Source organism: Somniosus microcephalus, chromosome 17, assembly GCF_052327205.1.
Source record: "Somniosus microcephalus isolate GS21.2 chromosome 17, FLI_Smic_1.0, whole genome shotgun sequence".
NCBI classification, from domain to species: domain Eukaryota; kingdom Metazoa; phylum Chordata; class Chondrichthyes; order Squaliformes; family Somniosidae; genus Somniosus; species Somniosus microcephalus.
In genome coordinates, this window is record NC_141003.1 from 7,452,245 (window position 1) to 7,473,647 (window position 21,403).

A 21,403-nucleotide genomic window follows, 5' to 3' on the forward strand; every position below is an offset into this window, starting at 1 on the left:
GGTGTTAGAGCAGAGTCCGTCACACTGTGCCCGTTTATATACCCGGGGCGGTGTTAGAGCAGAGTCTGTCACACTCTGCCCGTTTATATACCCGGGGCGGTGTTAGAGCAGAGTCCGTCATACTGTGCCCGTTTATATACCCAGGGCGGTGTTAGAGCAGAATCCGTCACACTGTACCCGTTTATATTCCCGGGACGGTGTTAGAGCAGCGTCCGTCACACTGTGCCCGTTTATATACCCAGGGCGGTGTTAGAGCAGAGTCCGTCACACTGTGCCCGTTTATATACCCGGGGCGGTGTTAGAGCAGAGTCTGTCACACTCTGCCCGTTTATATACCCGGGGCGGTGTTAGAGCAGAGTCCGTCATACTGTGCCCGTTTATATACCCAGGGCGGTGTTAGAGCAGAATCCGTCACACTGTGCCCGTTTATATACCCGGGGCGGTGTTAGAGCAGAGTCCGTCACGCTGTGCCCGTTTATATACCCGGGGCGGTGTTGGAGCAGAGTCCGTCACACTGTGCCCGTTTATATACCCGGGGCGGTGTTAGAGCAGAGTCCGTCACACTCTGCCCGTTTATATACCCGGGGCGGTGTTAGAGCAGAGTCCGTCACACTGTGCCCGTTTATATACCCGGGGCGGTGTTAGTGCAGAGTCCGTCACACTGTGCCCGTTTATATACCCGTGGCGGTGTTAGTGCAGAGTCCGTCACACTGCGCCCGTTTATATACCCAGGGCGGTGTTAGAGCAGAGTCCGTCACACTGTGCCCGTTTATATACCCGGGGCGGTGTTAGAGCAGAGTCCGTCACACTGTGTCCGTTTATATACCCGGGGCGGTGTTAGAGCAGAGTCCGTCACACTGTGCCCGTTTATATACCCAGGGCGGTGTTAGTGCAGAGTCCGTCACAATGTGCCCGTTTATATACCCGGGGTGGTGTCAGAGCAGAATCCGTCACACTGTGCCCGTTTATATACCCGGGGCGGTGTTAGAGCAGAGTCCGTCACTCTGTGCCCGTTTATATACCCGGGGCGGTGTTAGAGCAGAGTCCGTCACACTGTGCCCGTTTATATACCCAGCGCGGTGTTAGAGCAGAGTCCGTCACACTGCGCCCGTTTATCTACCCAGGGCGGTGTTAGAGCAGAGTCGCTCACACTGTACCCGTTTATATACCCGGGACGGTGTTAGAGCAGCGTCCGTCACACTGTGCCCGTTTTTATACCCAGGGCGGTGTTAGAGCAGAGTCCGTCACACTGTGCCCGTTTATATACCCGGGGCCGTGTTAGAGCAGAGTCCGTCACACTGTGCCCGTTTATATACACAGGGCGGTGTTACAGCAGAATCCGTCACACTGTGCCCGTTTATATACCCGGGGCGGTGTTAGAGCAGAGTCCGCCACGCTGTGCTCGTTTATATACCCGGGGCGGTGTTGGAGCAGAGTCCGTCGCACTCTGCCCGTTTATATACCCGGGGCGGTGTTAGAGCAAAGTCCGTCACACTGTGCCCGTTTATATACCCGGGGCGGTGTTAGTGCAGAGTCCGTCACACTGTGCCCGTTTATATACCCGGGGCGGTGTTAGTGCAGAGTCCGTCACACTGCGCCCGTTTATATACCCAGGGCTGTGTTAGAGCAGAGTCCGTCACACTGTGCCCGTTTATATACTCGGGGCGGTGTTAGAGCAGAGTCCATCACACTGTGCCCGTTTATATACCCAGGGCGGTGTTAGAGCAGAGTCCGTCACACTGTGCCCGTTTATATACCCAGGGCGGTGTTAGAGCAGAGTCCGTCACACTGTGCCCGTTTATATACTCGGGGCGGTGTTAGAGCAGAGTCCATCACACTGTGCCCGTTTATACACCCAGGGCGGTGTTAGAGCAGAGTCCATCACACTGTGCCCGTTTATATACCCAGGGCGGTGTTAGAGCAGAGTCCGTCACACTGTGCCCGTTTATATACCCGGGGCGGTGTTAGAGCAGAGTCCGTCACACTGTGCCCGTTTATATACCCAGGGCGGTGTTAGTGCAGAGTCCGTCACACTGTGCCCGTTTATATACCCGGGGCGGTGTTAGAGCAGATTCCGTCACACTGTGCCTGTTTATACACCCGGGGCGGTGTTAGAGCAGAGTCCGTCACACTGTGCCCGTTTATATACCCGGGCTGGGTGTTAGAGCAGAGTCCGTCACACTGTGCCCGTTTATATACCCAGGGCTGTGTTAGAGCAGTCCGTCACACTGTGCCCGTTTATATACCCAGGGCGGTGTTAGAGGAGAGTCCGTCACACTGTCCGTTTATATACCCAGGGGGGTGTTAGAGCAGAGTCCGTCACACTGTGCCCGTTTATATACCCGGGGCGGTGTTAGTGCAGAGTCCGTCACACTGTGCCCGTTTATATACCCAGGGCGGTGTTAGAGCAGAGTCCGTCACACTGCGCCCGTTTATATACCCAAGGCGGTGTTAGAGCAGAGTCTGTCACACTGTGCCCGTTTATAGACCAAGGGCGGTTTTAGAGCAGAGTCCGTCACACTGTGCCCGTTTATATACCCGGGGCGGTGTTAGAGCAGAGTCCGTCACACTGTGCCCGTTTATATACCCAGGGCGGTGTTAGAGCAGAGTCCGTCACACTGCGCCCGTTTATATACTGGGGCGGTGTTAGAGCAGAGTCCGTCACACTCTTCCCGTTTATATACCCGGGGCGGTGTTAGAGCAGAGTCCATCACACTGCGCCCGTTTATATACCCGGGGTGGTGTTAGAGCAGAGTCCGTCACACTGTGCCCGTTTATATATCCAGGGCGGTGTTAGAGCAGAGTCTGTCACACTCTGCCCGTTTATATACCCAGGGCTGTGTTACAGCAGAGTCCGTCACACTGTGCCCGTTTATATACCCAGGGCGGTGTTAGAGCAGAGTCCGTCACACTGTACCCGTTTATATTCCCGGGACGGTGTTAGAGCAGCGTCCGTCACACTGTGCCCGTTTATATACCCAGGGCGGTGTTAGAGCAGAGTCCGTCACACTGTGCCCGTTTATATACCCGGGGCGGTGTTAGAGCAGAGTCCGTCACACTGTGCCCGTTTATATACCCGGGGCGGTGTTAGAGCAGAGTCTGTCACACTGTGCCCGTTTATATACCCGGGGCGGTGTTAGAGCAGAGTCTGTCACACTCTGCCCGTTTATATACCCGGGGCGGTGTTAGAGCAGAGTCCGTCATACTGTGCCCGTTTATATACCCAGGGCGGTGTTAGAGCAGAATCCGTCACACTGTGCCCGTTTATATACCCGGGGCGGTGTTAGAGCAGAGTCCGTCACGCTGTGCCCGTTTATATACCCGGGGCGGTGTTGGAGCAGAGTCCGTCACACTGTGCCCGTTTATATACCCGGGGCGGTGTTAGAGCAGAGTCCGTCACACTCTGCCCGTTTATATACCCGGGGCGGTGTTAGAGCAGAGTCCGTCACACTGTGCCCGTTTATATACCCGGGGCGGTGTTAGTGCAGAGTCCGTCACACTGTGCCCGTTTATATACCCGTGGCGGTGTTAGTGCAGAGTCCGTCACACTGCGCCCGTTTATATACCCAGGGCGGTGTTAGAGCAGAGTCCGTCACACTGTGCCCGTTTATATACCCGGGGCGGTGTTAGAGCAGAGTCCGTCACACTGTGTCCGTTTATATACCCGGGGCGGTGTTAGAGCAGAGTCCGTCACACTGTGCCCGTTTATATACCCAGGGCGGTGTTAGTGCAGAGTCCGTCACAATGTGCCCGTTTATATACCCGGGGTGGTGTCAGAGCAGAATCCGTCACACTGTGCCCGTTTATATACCCGGGGCGGTGTTAGAGCAGAGTCCGTCACTCTGTGCCCGTTTATATACCCGGGGCGGTGTTAGAGCAGAGTCCGTCACACTGTGCCCGTTTATATACCCAGCGCGGTGTTAGAGCAGAGTCCGTCACACTGCGCCCGTTTATCTACCCAGGGCGGTGTTAGAGCAGAGTCGCTCACACTGTACCCGTTTATATACCCGGGACGGTGTTAGAGCAGCGTCCGTCACACTGTGCCCGTTTTTATACCCAGGGCGGTGTTAGAGCAGAGTCCGTCACACTGTGCCCGTTTATATACCCGGGGCCGTGTTAGAGCAGAGTCCGTCACACTGTGCCCGTTTATATACACAGGGCGGTGTTACAGCAGAATCCGTCACACTGTGCCCGTTTATATACCCGGGGCGGTGTTAGAGCAGAGTCCGCCACGCTGTGCTCGTTTATATACCCGGGGCGGTGTTGGAGCAGAGTCCGTCGCACTCTGCCCGTTTATATACCCGGGGCGGTGTTAGAGCAAAGTCCGTCACACTGTGCCCGTTTATATACCCGGGGCGGTGTTAGTGCAGAGTCCGTCACACTGTGCCCGTTTATATACCCGGGGCGGTGTTAGTGCAGAGTCCGTCACACTGCGCCCGTTTATATACCCAGGGCTGTGTTAGAGCAGAGTCCGTCACACTGTGCCCGTTTATATACTCGGGGCGGTGTTAGAGCAGAGTCCATCACACTGTGCCCGTTTATATACCCAGGGCGGTGTTAGAGCAGAGTCCGTCACACTGTGCCCGTTTATATACCCAGGGCGGTGTTAGAGCAGAGTCCGTCACACTGTGCCCGTTTATATACTCGGGGCGGTGTTAGAGCAGAGTCCATCACACTGTGCCCGTTTATACACCCAGGGCGGTGTTAGAGCAGAGTCCATCACACTGTGCCCGTTTATATACCCAGGGCGGTGTTAGAGCAGAGTCCGTCACACTGTGCCCGTTTATATACCCGGGGCGGTGTTAGAGCAGAGTCCGTCACACTGTGCCCGTTTATATACCCAGGGCGGTGTTAGTGCAGAGTCCGTCACACTGTGCCCGTTTATATACCCGGGGCGGTGTTAGAGCAGATTCCGTCACACTGTGCCTGTTTATACACCCGGGGCGGTGTTCGAGCAGAGTCCGTCACACTGTGCCCGTTTATATACCCAGGGCGGTGTTAGAGCAGAGTCCGTCACACTGTGCCCGTTTATATACCCGGGCTGGGTGTTAGAGCAGAGTCCGTCACACTGTGCCCGTTTATATACCCAGGGCTGTGTTAGAGCAGTCCGTCACACTGTGCCCGTTTATATACCCAGGGCGGTGTTAGAGGAGAGTCCGTCACACTGTCCGTTTATATACCCAGGGGGGTGTTAGAGCAGAGTCCGTCACACTGTGCCCGTTTATATACCCGGGGCGGTGTTAGTGCAGAGTCCGTCACACTGTGCCCGTTTATATACCCAGGGCGGTGTTAGAGCAGAGTCCGTCACACTGCGCCCGTTTATATACCCAAGGCGGTGTTAGAGCAGAGTCTGTCACACTGTGCCCGTTTATAGACCAAGGGCGGTTTTAGAGCAGAGTCCGTCACACTGTGCCCGTTTATATACCCGGGGCGGTGTTAGAGCAGAGTCCGTCACACTGTGCCCGTTTATATACCCAGGGCGGTGTTAGAGCAGAGTCCGTCACACTGCGCCCGTTTATATACTGGGGCGGTGTTAGAGCAGAGTCCGTCACACTCTTCCCGTTTATATACCCGGGGCGGTGTTAGAGCAGAGTCCATCACACTGCGCCCGTTTATATACCCGGGGTGGTGTTAGAGCAGAGTCCGTCACACTGTGCCCGTTTATATATCCAGGGCGGTGTTAGAGCAGAGTCTGTCACACTCTGCCCGTTTATATACCCAGGGCTGTGTTACAGCAGAGTCCGTCACACTGTGCCCGTTTATATACCCAGGGCGGTGTTAGAGCAGAGTCCGTCACACTGTGCCCGTTTATATACCCAGGGCGGTGTTAGAGCAGAGTCCGTCACACTGTGCCCGTTTATATACCCAGGGCGGTGTTCGAGCAGAGTCTGTCACACTGTGCCCGTTTATATACCCAGGGCGGTGTTAGAGCAGAGTCCGTCACACTGTGCCCGTTTATATACCCAGGGCGGTGTTAGAGCAGAGTCCGTCACACTGTGCCCGTTTATATACCCAGGGCGGTGTTAGAGCAGAGTCCGTCACACTGTGCCCGTTTATATACCCGGGGCGGTGTTAGAGCAGAGTCCGTCACACTGTGCCCGTTTATATACCTGGGGCGGTGTTAGAGCAGAGTCCGTCACACTGTGCCCGTTTATATACCCGGGGCGGTGTTAGAGCAGAGTCCGTCACACTGTGCCCGTTTATGTACCCGGGGCGGTGTTAGAGCAGAGTCCGTCACACGGTGCCCGTTTATATACCCAGGGCTGTGTTAGAGCAGAGTCCGTCACACTGTGCCCGTTTATATACCCAGGGCGGTGTTAGTGCAGAGTCCGTCACACTGTGCCCGTTTATATACCCGGGTCGGTGTTAGAGCAGAGTCCATCACACTGTGCCCGTTTATATACCCGGGGCGGTGTTAGAGCAGAGTCCGTCACACTGTGCCCGTTTATATACCCGGGGCGGTGTGAGAGCAGAGTCCGTCACACTGTGCCCGTTTATATACCCGGGGCGGTGTTAGAGCAGAGTCCGTCACACTGTGCCCGTTTATATACCCGGGGTGGTGTCAGAGCAGAATCCGTCACAATGTGCCCGTTTATAAACCCGGGGCGGTGTTAGAGCAGAGTCCGTCACACTGTGCCCGTTTATATGCCCAGGGCGGTGTTAGAGCAGAGTCCGTCACACTGCGCCCGTTTATCTACCCAGGGCGGTGTTAGAGCAGAGTCCGTCACACTGTGCCCGTTTATATACCCGGGGCGGTGTTAGAGCAGCGTCCGTCACACTGTGCCCGTTTATATACCCAGGGCGGTGTTAGAGCAGAGTCCGTCACACTGTGCCCGTTTATATACCCGGGGCGGTGTTAGAGCAGAGTCTGTCACACTCTGCCCGTTTATATACCCGGGGCGGTGTTAGAGCAGAGTCCGTCATACTGTGCCCGTTTATATACCCAGGGCGGTGTTAGAGCAGAATCCGTCACACTGTATCCGTTTATATTCCCGGGACGGTGTTAGAGCAGCGTCCGTCACACTGTGCCCGTTTATATACCCAGGGCGGTGTTAGAGCAGAGTCCGTCACACTGTGCCCGTTTATATACCCGGGGCGGTGTTAGAGCAGAGTCTGTCACACTCTGCCCGTTTATATACCCGGGGCGGTGTTAGAGCAGAGTCCGTCATACTGTGCCCGTTTATATACCCAGGGCGGTGTTAGAGCAGAATCCGTCACACTGTGCCCGTTTATATACCCGGGGCGGTGTTAGAGCAGAGTCCGTCACGCTGTGCCCGTTTATATACCCGGGGCGGTGTTGGAGCAGAGTCCGTCACACTGTGCCCGTTTATATACCCGGGGCGGTGTTAGAGCAGAGTCCGTCACACTCTGCCCGTTTATATACCCGGGGCGGTGTTAGAGCAGAGTCCGTCACACTGTGCCCGTTTATATACCCGGGGCGGTGTTAGTGCAGAGTCCGTCACACTGTGCCCGTTTATATACCCGTGGCGGTGTTAGTGCAGAGTCCGTCACACTGCGCCCGTTTATATACCCAGGGCGGTGTTAGAGCAGAGTCCGTCACACTGCGCCCGTTTATATACCCAGGGCGGTGTTTGAGCAGAGTCCGTCACACTGTGCCCGTTTATATACCCAGGGCGATGTTAGTGCAGAGTCCGTCACACTGTGCCCCTTTATATACCCGGGGCGGTGTTAGAGCAGAGTCCGTCACACTGTGCCCGTTTATATACCCGGGGCGGTGTTAGAGCAGAGTCCGTCACACTGTGTCCGTTTATATACCCGGGGCGGTGTTAGAGCAGAGTCCGTCACACTGTGCCCGTTTATATACCCAGGGCGGTGTTAGTGCAGAGTCCGTCACACTGTGCCCGTTTATATACCCGGGGCGGTGTTAGAGCAGAGTCCGTCACACTGTGCCCGTTTATATACCCGGGGTGGTGTCAGAGCAGAATCCGTCACACTGTGCCCGTTTATATACCCGGGGCGGTGTTAGAGCAGAGTCCGTCACTCTGTGCCCGTTTATATACCCGGGGCGGTGTTAGAGCAGAGTCCGTCACACTGTGCCCGTTTATATACCCAGCGCGGTGTTAGAGCAGAGTCCGTCACACTGCGCCCGTTTATCTACCCAGGGCGGTGTTAGAGCAGAGTCGCTCACACTGTACCCGTTTATATACCCGGGACGGTGTTAGAGCAGCGTCCGTCACACTGTGCCCGTTTTTATACCCAGGGCGGTGTTAGAGCAGAGTCCGTCACACTGTGCCCGTTTATATACCCGGGGCGGTGTTAGAGCAGAGTCCGTCACACTGTGCCCGTTTATATACACAGGGCGGTGTTACAGCAGAATCCGTCACACTGTGCCCGTTTATATACCCGGGGCGGTGTTAGAGCAGAGTCCGCCACGCTGTGCCCGTTTATATACCCGGGGCGGTGTTGGAGCAGAGTCCGTCACACTCTGCCCGTTTATATACCCGGGGCGGTGTTAGAGCAAAGTCCGTCACACTGTGCCCGTTTATATACCCGGGGCGGTGTTAGTGCAGAGTCCGTCACACTGTGCCCGTTTATATACCCGGGGCGGTGTTAGTGCAGAGTCCGTCACACTGCGCCCGTTTATATACCCAGGGCTGTGTTAGAGCAGAGTTCGACACACTGCACCCGATTATATACCCAGGGCGGTGTTAGAGCAGAGTCTGTCACACTGTGCCCGTTTATATACCAAGGGCGGTGTTAGAGCAGAGTCCGTCACACTGTGCCCGTTTATATACTCGGGGCGGTGTTAGAGCAGAGTCCATCACCCTGTGCCCGTTTATATACCCAGGGCGGTGTTAGAGCAGAGTCCGTCACACTGTGCCCGTTTATATACCCGGGGCGGTGTTAGAGCAGAGTCCGTCACACTCTGCCCGTTTATACACCCGGGGCGGTGTTCGAGCAGAGTCCGTCACACTGTGCCCGTTTATATACCCGGGGCGGTGTTAGAGCAGAGTCCGCCACGCTGTGCCCGTTTATATACCCGGGGCGGTGTTGGAGCAGAGTCCGTCACACTCTGCCCGTTTATATACCCGGGGCGGTGTTAGAGCAAAGTCCGTCACACTGTGCCCGTTTATATACCCGGGGCGGTGTTAGTGCAGAGTCCGTCACACTGTGCCCGTTTATATACCCGGGGCGGTGTTAGTGCAGAGTCCGTCACACTGCGCCCGTTTATATACCCAGGGCTGTGTTAGAGCAGAGTCCGTCACACTGCACCCGATTATATACCCAGGGCGGTGTTAGAGCAGAGTCTGTCACACTGTGCCCGTTTATATACCAAGGGCGGTGTTAGAGCAGAGTCCGTCACACTGTGCCCGTTTATATACTCGGGGCGGTGTTAGAGCAGAGTCCATCACCCTGTGCCCGTTTATATACCCAGGGCGGTGTTAGAGCAGAGTCCGTCACACTGTGCCCGTTTATATACCCGGGGCGGTGTTAGAGCAGAGTCCGTCACACTGTGCCCGTTTATATACCCAGGGCGGTGTTAGTGCAGAGTCCGTCACACTGTGCCCGTTTATATACCCGGGGCGGTGTTAGAGCAGATTCCGTCACACTGTGCCCGTTTATACACCCGGGGCGGTGTTCGAGCAGAGTCCGTCACACTGTGCCCGTTTATATACCCAGGGCGGTTTTAGAGCAGAGTCCGTCACACTGTGCCCGTTTATATACCCGGGCTGGGTGTTAGAGCAGAGTCCGTCACACTGTGCCCGTTTATATACCCGGGCTGGGTGTTAGAGCAGAGTCCGTCACACTGTACCCGTTTATATACCCAGGGCGGTGTTAGAGCAGAGTCTGTCACACTCTGCCCGTTTATATATCCAGGGCTGTGTTAGAGCAGTCCGTCACACTGTGCCCGTTTATATACCCAGGGCGGTGTTAGAGGAGAGTCCGTCACACTGTCCGTTTATATACCCAGGGGGGTGTTAGAGCAGAGTCCGTCACACTGTGCCCGTTTATATACCCGGGGCGGTGTTAGTGCAGAGTCCGTCACACTGTGCCCGTTTATATACCCAGGGCGGTGTTAGAGCAGAGTCCGTCACACTGCGCCCGTTTATATACCCAAGGCGGTGTTAGAGCAGAGTCTGTCACACTGTGCCCGTTTATATACCAAGGGCGGTTTTAGAGCAGAGTCCGTCACACTGTGCCCGTTTATATACCCGGGGCGGTGTTAGAGCAGAGTCCGTCACACTGTGCCCGTTTATATACCCAGGGCGGTGTTAGAGCAGAGTCCGTCACACTGCGCCCGTTTATATACTGGGGCGGTGTTAGAGCAGAGTCTGTCACACTCTTCCCGTTTATATACCCGGGGCGGTGTTAGAGCAGAGTCCATCACACTGCGCCCGTTTATATACCCGGGGTGGTGTTAGAGCAGAGTCCGTCACACTGTGCCCGTTTATATATCCAGGGCGGTGTTAGAGCAGAGTCTGTCACACTCTGCCCGTTTATATACCCAGGGCTGTGTTACAGCAGAGTCCGTCACACTGTGCCCGTTTATATACCCAGGGCGGTGTTAGAGCAGAGTCCGTCACACTGTGCCCGTTTATATACCCAGGGCGGTGTTAGAGCAGAGTCCGTCACACTGTGCCCGTTTATATACCCAGGGCGGTGTTCGAGCAGAGTCTGTCACACTGTGCCCGTTTATATACCCGGGGCGGTGTTAGAGCAGAGTCCGTCACACTGTGCCCGTTTATATACCCGGGGCGGTGTTAGAGCAGAGTCCGTCACACTGTGCCCGTTTATATACCCGGGGTGGTGTCAGAGCAGAATCCGTCACACTGTGCCCGTTTATAAACCCGGGGCGGTGTTAGAGCAGAGTCCGTCACACTGTGCCCGTTTATATACCCAGGGCGGTGTTAGAGCAGAGTCCGTCACACTGCGCCCGTTTATCTACCCAGGGCGGTGTTAGAGCAGAGTCGCTCACACTGTACCCGTTTATATACCCGGGACGGTGTTAGAGCAGCGTCCGTCACATTGTGCCCGTTTATATACCCAGGGCGGTGTTAGAGCAGAGTCCGTCACACTGTGCCCGTTTATATACCCGGGGCGGTGTTAGAGCAGAGTCTGTCACACTCTGCCTGTTTATATACCCGGGGCGGTGTTAGAGCAGAGTTCATCACACTGCGCCCGTTTATATACCCGGGGTGGTGTTAGAGCAGAGTCCGTCACACTGTGCCCGTTTATATACCCAGTGCGGTGTTAGAGCAGAGTCTGTCACACTCTGCCCGTTTATATACCCAGGGCTGTGTTAGAGCAGAGTCCGTCACACTGTGCCCGTTTATATACCCAGGGCGGTGTTAGAGCAGAGTCCGTCACACTGTGCCCGTTTATATACCCAGGGCGGTGTTAGAGCAGAGTCCGTCACACTGTGCCCGTTTATATACCCAGGGCGGTGTTAGAGCAGAGTCTGTCACACTGTGCCCGTTTATATACCCGGGGCGGTGTTAGAGCAGAGTCCGTCACACTGTGCCCGTTTATATACCCAGGGCGGTGTTAGAGCAGAGTCCGTCACACTGTGCCCGTTTATATACCCGGGGCGGTGTTAGAGCAGAGTCCGTCACACTGTGCCCGTTTATATACCCGGGGCGGTGTTAGAGCAGAGTCCGTCACACTGTGCCCGTTTATATACCCGGGGTGGTGTCAGAGCAGAATCCGTCACAATGTGCCCGTTTATAAACCCGGGGCGGTGTTAGAGCAGAGTCCGTCACACTGTGCCCGTTTATATACCCAGGGCGGTGTTAGAGCAGAGTCCGTCACACTGCGCCCGTTTATCTACCCAGGGCGGTGTTAGAGCAGAGTCGCTCACACTGTACCCGTTTATATACCCGGGACGGTGTTAGAGCAGCGTCCGTCACACTGTGCCCGTTTATATACCCAGGGCGGTGTTAGAGCAGAGTCCGTCACACTGTGCCCGTTTATATACCCGGGGCGCTGTTAGAGCAGAGTCTGTCACACTCTGCCCGTTTATATACCCGGGGCGGTGTTAGAGCAGAGTCCGTCATACTGTGCCCGTTTATATACCCAGGGCGGTGTTAGAGCAGAATCCGTCATACTGTGCCCGTTTATATACCCGGGGCGGTGTTAGAGCAGAGTCCGTCACGCTGTGCCCGTTTATATACCCGGGGCGGTGTTGGAGCAGAGTCCGTCACACTGTGCCCGTTTATATACCCGGGGCGGTGTTAGAGCAGAGTCCGTCACACTCTGCCCGTTTATATACCCGGGGCGGTGTTAGAGCAGAGTCCGTCACACTGTGCCCGTTTATATACCCGGGGCGGTGTTAGTGCAGAGTCCGTCACACTGTGCCCGTTTATATACCCGTGGCGGTGTTAGTGCAGAGTCCGTCACACTGCGCCCGTTTATATACCCAGGGCGGTGTTAGAGCAGAGTCCGTCACACTGCGCCCGTTTATATACCCAGGGCGGTGTTAGAGCAGAGTCCGTCACACTGTGCCCGTTTATATACCCAGGGCGATGTTAGTGCAGAGTCCGTCACACTGTGCCCCTTTATATACCCGGGGCGGTGTTAGAGCAGAGTCCGTCACACTGTGCCCGTTTATATACCCGGGGCGGTGTTAGAGCAGAGTCCGTCACACTGTGCCCGTTTATATACCCGGGGCGGTGTTAGAGCAGAGTCCGTCACACTGTGCCCGTTTATATACCCAGGGCGGTGTTAGTGCAGAGTCCGTCACACTGTGCCCGTTTATATACCCGGGGCGGTGTTAGAGCAGAGTCCGTCACACTGCGCCCGTTTATATACCCGGGGCGGTGTTAGAGCAGAGTCCGTCACACTGTGCCCGTTTATATACCCGGGGTGATGTCAGAGCAGAATCCATCACACTGTGCCCGTTTATATACCCGGGGCGGTGTTAGAGCAGAGTCCGTCACACTGTGCCCGTTTATATACCCGGGGCGGTGTTAGAGCAGAGTCCGTCACACTGTGCCCACTTATATACCCGGGGCGGTGTTAGAGCAGAGTCCGTCACACTGTGCCCGTTTATATACCCAGCGCGGTGTTAGAGCAGAGTCCGTCACACTGCGCCCGTTTATCTACCCAGGGCGGTGTTAGAGCAGAGTCGCTCACACTGTACCCGTTTATATACCCGGGACGGTGTTAGAGCAGCGTCCGTCACACTGTGCCCGTTTATATACCCGGGGCGGTGTTAGAGCAGAGTACGTCACACTGTGCCCGTTTATATACCCAGGGCGGTGTTACAGCAGAATCCGTCACACTGTGCCCGTTTATATACCCGGGGCGGTGGTAGAGCAGAGTCCGCCACGCTGTGCCCGTTTATATACCCGGGGCGGTGTTGGAGCAGAGTCCGTCACACTCTGCCCGTTTATATACCCGGGGCGGTGTTAGAGCAAAGTCCGTCACACTGTGCCCGTTTATATACCCGGGGCGGTGTTAGTGCAGAGTCCGTCACACTGTGCCCGTTTATATACCCGGGGCGGTGTTAGTGCAGAGTCCGTCACACTGCGCCCGTTTATATACCCAGGGCTGTGTTAGAGCAGAGTCCGTCACACTGCACCCGTTTATATACCCAGGGCGGTGTTAGAGCAGAGTCTGTCACACTGTGCCCGTTTATATACCAAGGGCGGTGTTAGAGCAGAGTCCGTCACACTGTGCCCGTTTATATACTCGGGGCGGTGTTAGAGCAGAGTCCATCACACTGTGCCCGTTTATATACCCAGGGTGGTGTTAGAGCAGAGTCCGTCACACTGTGCCCGTTTATATACACGGGGCGGTGTTAGTGCAGAGTCCATCACACTGTGCCCGTTTATATACCCGGGGCGGTGTTAGAGCAGAGTCCGTCACACTGTGCCCGTTTATATACCCAGGGCGGTGTTAGTGCAGAGTCCGTCACACTGTGCCCGTTTATATACCCAGGCCGGTGTTAGAGCAGAGTCCGTCACACTGTGCCCGTTTATATACCCGGGCTGGGTGTTAGAGCAGAGTCCGTCACACTGTGCCTGTTTATATACCCGGGCTGGTTGTTAGAGCAGAGTCCGTCACACTGTACCCGTTTATATACCCGGGGTGGTGTTAGAGCAGAGTCCGTCACACTGTGCCCGTTCATATACCCAGGGCGGTGTTAGAGCAGAGTCCGTCACACTGTGCCCGTTTATATACCCAGGGCGGTGTTAGAGCAGAGTCTGTCACACTCTGCCCGTTTATATACCCAGGGCTGTGTTAGAGCAGTCCGTCACACTGTGCCCGTTTATATACCCAGGGCGGTGTTAGAGGAGAGTCCGTCACACTGTCCGTTTATTTACCCAGGGGGGTGTTAGAGCAGAGTCCGTCACACTGTGCCCGTTTATATACCCGGGGCGGTGTTAGTGCAGAGTCCGTCACACTGTGCCCGTTTATATACCCAGGGCGGTGTTAGACCAGAGTCCGTCACACTGTGCCCGTTTATATACCCAAGGCGGTGTTAGAGCAGAGTCTGTCACACTGTGCCCGTTTATATACCCAGGGCGGTGTTAGAGCAGAGTCCGTCACACTGCGCCCGTTTATATACTGGGGCGGTGTTGGAGCAGAGTCCGTCACACTCTGCCCGTTTATATACCCGGGGCAGTGTTAGAGCAGAGTCCATCACACTGCGCCCATTTATATACCCGGGGTGGTGTCAGAGCAGAATCCGTCACACTGTGCCCGTTTATATACTGGGGCGATGTTAGAGCAGAGTCCGTCACACTCTGCCCGTTTATATACCCGGGGTGGTGTTAGAGCAGAGTCCGTCACACTGTGCCCGTTTATATATCCAGGGCGGTGTTAGAGCAGAGTCTGTCACACTCTGCCCGTTTATATACCCAGGGCTGTGTTAGAGCAGAGTCCGTCACACTGTGCCCGTTTATATACCCAGGGCGGTGTTAGAGCAGAGTCCGTCACACTGTGCCCGTTTATATACCCGGGGCGGTGTTAGAGCAGAGTCCGTCACACTGTGCCCGTTTATATACCCGGGGCGGTGTTAGAGCAGAGTCCGTCACACTGTGCCCGTTTATATACCCGGGGCGGTGTTAGAGCAGAGTCCGTCACACTGTGCCCGTTTATATACCCGGGGTGGTGTCAGAGCAGAATCCGTCACACTGTGCCCGTTTATAAACCCGGGGCGGTGTTAGAGCAGAGTCCGTCACACTGTGCCCGTTTATATACCCAGGGCGGTGTTAGAGCAGAGTCCGTCACACTGCGCCCGTTTATCTACCCAGGGCGGTGTTAGAGCAGAGTCGCTCACACTGTACCCGTTTATATACCCGGGGCGGTGTTAGAGCAGAGTCCGTCACACTGTGCCCGTTTATATACCCAGGGCGGTGTTAGAGCAGAGTCCGTCACACTGTGCCCGTTTGTATACCCGGGGCGGTGTTAGAGCAGAGTCCGTCACACTGTGCCCGTTTATATACACAGGGCGGTGTTAGAGCAGAGTCCGTCACACTGTACCCGTTTATATACCCGGGGCGGTGTTAGAGCAGAGTCTGTCACACTGTGCCCGTTTATATACCCAGGGCGGTGTTAGAGCAGAGTCCGTCACACTGCGCCCGTTTGTATACCCGGGGCGGTGTTAGAGCAGAGTCCGTCACACTGTGCCCGTTTATATACCCAGGGCGGTGTTAGAGCAGAGTCCGTCACACTGCGCCCGTTTGTACACCCAGGGCGGTGTTAGAGCAGAGTCCGTCACACTGTGCCCGTTTATATACCCGGGGCAGTGTTAGAGCAGAGTCCGTCACACTGTGCCCGTTTATATACCCGGGGCGGTGTTAGAGCAGAGTCCGTCACACTGTGCCCGTTTATATACCCGGGGCGGTGTTAGAGCAGAGTCCGTCACACTGTGCCCGTTTATATACCCGGGGCAGTGTTAGAGCAGAGTCCGTCACACTGTGCCTGCTTATATACCCAGGGCGGTGTTAGAGCAGAGTCCGTCACACTGCGCCCGTTTGTATACCCAGGGCGGTGTTAGAGCAGAGTCCGTCACACTGTGCCCGTTTATATACCCGGGGCAGTGTTAGAGCAGAGTCCGTCACACTGTGCCCGTTTATATACCCGGGGCGGTGTTAGAGCAGAGTCCGTCACACTGTGCCCGTTTATATACCCGGGGCGGTGTTAGAGCAGAGTCCGTCACACTGTGCCCGTTTATATACCCGGGGCAGTGTTAGAGCAGAGTCCGTCACACTGTGCCTGCTTATATACCTGGGGCGGTGTTAGAGCAGAGTCCGTCACACTATGCCCGTTTATATACCCGGGGCGGTGTTAGAGCAGAGTCCGTCACACTGTGCCCGTTTATATACCCAGGGCGGTGTTAGAGCAGAGTCCGTCACACTGTGCCCGTTTATATACCCGGGGCGGTGTTAGAGCAGAATCCGTCACACTGTGCCCGTTTATATACCCAGGGCGGTGTTAGAGCAGAGTCCGTCACACTGTGCCCGTTTATATACCAAGGGCGGTGTTAGAGCAGAGTCCGTCACACTATGCCCGTTTGTATACACGGGGCGGTGTTAGAGCAGAGTCCGTCACACTGTGCCCGTTTATATACCCGGGGCGGTGTTAGAGCAGAGTCCGTCACACTATGCCCGTTTATATACCCGGGGCGGTGTTAGAGCAGAGTCCGTCACACTGTGCCCGTTTATATACCCGGGGCGGTGTTAGAGCAGAGTCCGTCACACTATGCCCGTTTATATACCCGGGGCGGTGTTAGAGCAGAGTCCGTCACACTGTGCCCGTTTATATACCCGGGGCGGTATTAGCGCAGAGTCCGTCACACTGTGCCCGTTTATATACCCGGGGCGGTGTTAGTGCAGAGTCCGTCACACTGTGCCCGTTTATATACCCGGGGCGGTATTAGCGCAGAGTCCGTCACACTGTGCCCGTTTATATACCCGGGGCGGTGTTAGAGCAGAGTCCGTCACACTGTGCCCGTTTATATACCCGGGGCGGTGTTACAGCAGAGTCCGTCACACTGTGCCCGTTTATATACCCGGGGCGGTATTAGCGCAGAGTCCGTCACACTGTGCCCGTTTATATACCCGGGGCGGTGTTAGAGCAGAGTCCGTCACACTGTGCCCGTTTATATACCCGGGGCGGTGTTAGAGCAGAGTCCGTCACACTGTGCCCGTTTATATACCGAAGAAGCGACAGGCAGAGTGAGGGAGAGAGAGAATGAAATACACACTTCATTCCGCCAGTGAGGAAGAACTAATTCCTCTGGCCGGGAGTCCAGAACAAGGGCGCATAACCTTAAAAGCCAGGCTGTTCCGGAGCGATATCTGGAAGCACTTTTTCACACAAACGGTGGTGGGACTCTGGAACTCACCTCCCCCAAAAGACTGTGATTGCTGGGGTCAATTGGAGCGATCAAGACTGAGTTCCACAGACTTTTGTTGGGTTAGGGTATTAAGGGATATGGAGCAAAGACAGTTCAATGGAGTTGAGATACAGATGAGCCATGATCTAATTGAACAGGCTCGTGGGGCTGAATGGCCTCCACCTTTTCCTATGTTATTATTTTTAAATGGTCCTCCCTGGGCTGGAACCATTCCCTGACTAGATGCAGCGCTCCAGTTTATATGAAGTTCACCGAGATGGGTTGAAAAATAGTTACCTAGGGGGAAATTTTTCGGGGGGCACCGGGCGCGATCAGTGGCGGGTTAGGTGGGGAAAAAAAAGTTTTGACAGCAGGTCGGGACCTCTGGTTCCCAAAGCTCTCCACCACTGGGGTTTTCCTCACCTCATGTCTGGGTCTGTTGTAGACTCATTGATAGAGATTGGTTGCTGCGATCAGTCAACAACGCCATTATTGTATCATGGGACTCTCAGGATGGTAGAAGGTGAACTAGATGGGCCATGGTCGTTCTCATCTAGAAATTCCTATGTTCCTCTCAGGTATAGGCACGCACGTGAACAAATGTGATCACATATTAACAGCTTCAGGCAGGAGGAGACCTTGGGGTCAACATAGGTCTATGCAAGTAGCTTAAAATGGGCGAATCGGCAGCTCCTTTTACACTGCGTCTGATTTTCGTTTCCATTGATTTCAAAACGGGCTCCTGGCAAAGACCAATTTCACCCACTGCCCCCTTTGGCCCATCTAGCCCACCTATCCACAGTACTCCCATGGTGCCTCTGTACTGATCCCTTTTGTTGCCAAGAACCTGCCCAGTTCCTCCTTGAAACCCATTAGGGTTTCTTGTTCCAAACCCCGTCAGTAGATAATGACCATTATTCAAATATTCTCCAACAATCAGCTTCCACCTGCTCAGGTATTAAGTTGTAGAAAAAAAGTAAAGGGATTAGCTGGACAAATATCCACATTAATGCAATACAGGAACGCTCCTTCATATCTGGACTCCCAAAGACCAAAGCTACGATCGGAGAAAATAGGAAGCAGTTGAGGATTTATCAATACATTTGCACCAAAAGTTAATGCAGAAATGATCTTACCCAGGCAGGCGTCTGGGGCAGAGAGTGGGACCCTGAGGTCCCTGTAGAAGCCGGGCTGGCACCGTTGGCAGTGCGGCCCCTCCATGTTGTGCTTGCAGTTGTCGCACAGTCCGCCGCTGTGATTGCCTGATGCCAACCACAGGCTGAGGTCAAAGTGGCAGCTGTCAGCGTGGTCATTGCACTTGCATTCTGTCAGAAGGGGAGAGACGGTGGGGTTACAGCCCTTTCAAGCGAGCAAGACAGAATGAAAATCTGTTAGAACAACCTCATTAGAAAGAACTAAATGATCAATCATTTATCCATCCACTTTTAAGTTTTCCCTCGAGTAACTTAGAAACACGTAGAAATTTCAACACAGAAACAGGCCATTCGGCCCAACCAGTCCATGCTGGTCTTTATCCTCCACATGAACAGTATCATAATCCCATGTACCTGCTCTGTTCCCATATCTCTTTATTCCCCCTTTCCTTTAACCACTTATCTAACCTACTGAACACAAGCCCTGACTTTAACCCTCACCCACCGCGCCTGATAAGAGTGGGGCGTGTGGGGGCGAGGGTGGGAGGTTAGAGTAGAGACAGTATCCTTCCCTCCTGATGTCCGCCACACTCACGCCCTGTTAAAAACTGTAAAAGTGTTTCCGAAGCTCTCCGAGGGCTCAGGGGACAGTGGGTCGCACAGCGAGATAGCAAGCGCGGCCTGTAGCCAGGGGCCGAGACTGAGGCCTACAGCAGGTGAGTGCTCGGCGGGAGAGGAGGCCGCTGCAGTGCCCTGTCCATCCACTGGGGGGAACCTGCGACCTTCACCGCTGCTCCGGAGGGGCCAGCCGCCAGCCCCTGCATGAAATCCGCTGGGGACCCGGGAAAAATCCCACTCTCCCACCCCCGGGGATCCGGGCACTGGGGGCAGGGGCACCGCGGTCAGGGTGGTGAGGTGGCAAGGTGGCGGTAGGCCACATCGCCCGAATTTGCCTCGTTCCTCACTGATTTCGGGCAGGGTTGTGGAGGAGAATCCCCCCGCCTTTGCCCAACGCTGGCCTCGGCACTGTGCTCATCAATTTATTCCACAGGCGCGTGCTTGGGATCTATCCAGAGTCGTGTCTCTCTCTGGTTGTTCCTGCTTCTAACCCTTGTTTGTTAGAATCAGAGAATGATACAGCACAGAAGGCGGTCATTCGGCTCATGGTGCCTGTGCCGGCTCTTTGAACGAGCTCTCCAATTAATCTCTCTCACCTGCTCTTTCCCCATAGCCCTGCAAATTTTTCCTTTTCAAGTATTTATCCAGTTCCCTTTTGAAAGTCACTATTGAATCTGCTTCCACCGCCCTTTCAGGCAGCGCATTCCAGATCACAACTCGCTGCGTAAAAAATTCCTCCTCCTCTCCTCTCTGGTTCTTTTGTCAATTATCTTAACTCTCTGGTTACTGACCCTCCTGCCAGTGGAAACAGTTTCTCCCTCTCTACTCTATCAAAACCCTTCATGATTTTGAACACCTCTATTAAATCTCTCCTTAACCTTCTCTGCTCCAAGGAGGACAACCCCAGCTTCACCAGTCTCTCCACATAACTGAAGTCCCTCATCCCAGGTATCATTCTGGTAAATCTCCTCTGCGCCCTCCCCAAGAAGATCCCCGAGAAGTGCAGCCATCTCATTACTCACTCCGGCACTGGTTTGCAGCTCCCCATTTCCCATCTGCTGGCCTCCAAGGGTGCTCGTTGTACAGAGGAGCACAGCTCTCACAGTGCTCGCCCTCAGTGTTATGCTTACAAATACACTTGCCATGGACCTGTCAAAGAAATGAATGGAGAACCCAGTCAACTGGGGAAGGAGGTGGTCAGCCAGTGACGTACTGCAAGAAAAAAAGGAAACTTGCATTTATGTAGCGCCTTTCACAACCCCAGGACGTCTCAAAACACATTATAGCCAATTAAATACTTTTGAAGTGGTCACCTTTGTAATGCAGGAAACGTGGGAGCCAATTTGCGCACAGCAAGCTCCCACAATCAGCAATGAAATAAATGACCAGATAATCTGTTTTAGTGATGTTGGTTGAGGGATAAATGTTGGCCAGGACACCGGGGAGAAATCCCCTGCTCTCAAATAGTGCCGTGGGATCTTTTATGTCCACCTGAGGGGGCAGACCGGGCCTCAGTTTAATGCCTCATCTGAAAGACGGCGCCTCCAACAGTGCGGCACTCCCTCAGCACTGCACGGGAGTGTCAGCCTGGATTATGTGCTCAATTCTTGAGTGGGACTTGAACCCACAACCTTCTGACTCAGAGGGGAGAGTGCTACCACTGAGGCACGCCTGACACCAAGGCAGTATTTATTGCCCATTCCTCGATGCCCTGAGGGCATCAAGAGTCAACCATGTAATGTGGGACTGGAATCACCTGTAGGCTAGACCGGGTAGGGGTGGCAGGTTCCCTTCTCTGAAGGACATCAATCAACCAGTTGGGTTTTTGTGACAATCCGGCAGCTTTCATGGTCAGTTTAACAACCCAGCCCAGAAATGTATTGAATTCAATGACACAAGTTGTCATGGTGGGGTGGCTAGTCCAGGACCAGAACCACTCGATTCCAGCTTCTGCTTTCAGTTGAGGAATGATGGGTTGTGTGCTGGGTGGAAGAAGGGGGTTTAAAGGGCGAGAGAAGGAAGGAAGGATTATATGAGGTTCACAGTAACAAGTACAATGAGGACACAGTGAGGCAGGAAATTCAGCGGGCTCTTGTTTGCTGTAGTCGCTCTCTGCAGATTGTCCATCTCCATGATCCTCTCCAGCTCAGATGGAGTGAAGGATAGAACTGTGGGCACACTGGCAGATGTCGGGTAGGCTCACAGACTGGGGAAGAGGGTCTTGCTCCTCTGAAACTCTTAGCCGGCCCCTTGTCATGCGTTTCTGTCTCTGAAACCAGACCACAGCCGTGCGTCACGGTTTGTAACATTTTCTGAAAACGGC

The 21,403-nt window shown here is 54.6% G+C and overlaps 1 protein-coding gene across 1 annotated transcript in view; it reads right to left on the bottom strand.

Annotated features, from left to right (window-relative positions):
- Window positions 1-21,403, bottom strand: part of ntn4 (netrin 4) — a gene marked incomplete at its 5' end in the record, with an annotated part of 114,074 nt that overhangs the window by 39,432 nt on the left and 53,239 nt on the right. The window contains 2 exons of the mRNA XM_086010911.1: window positions 18,445-18,633; window positions 20,103-20,229. Of these exons, the coding sequence (XP_085867037.1) occupies window positions 18,445-18,633; window positions 20,103-20,229 (316 nt within the window). The remainder of the gene's footprint in view (window positions 1-18,444; window positions 18,634-20,102; window positions 20,230-21,403) is intronic.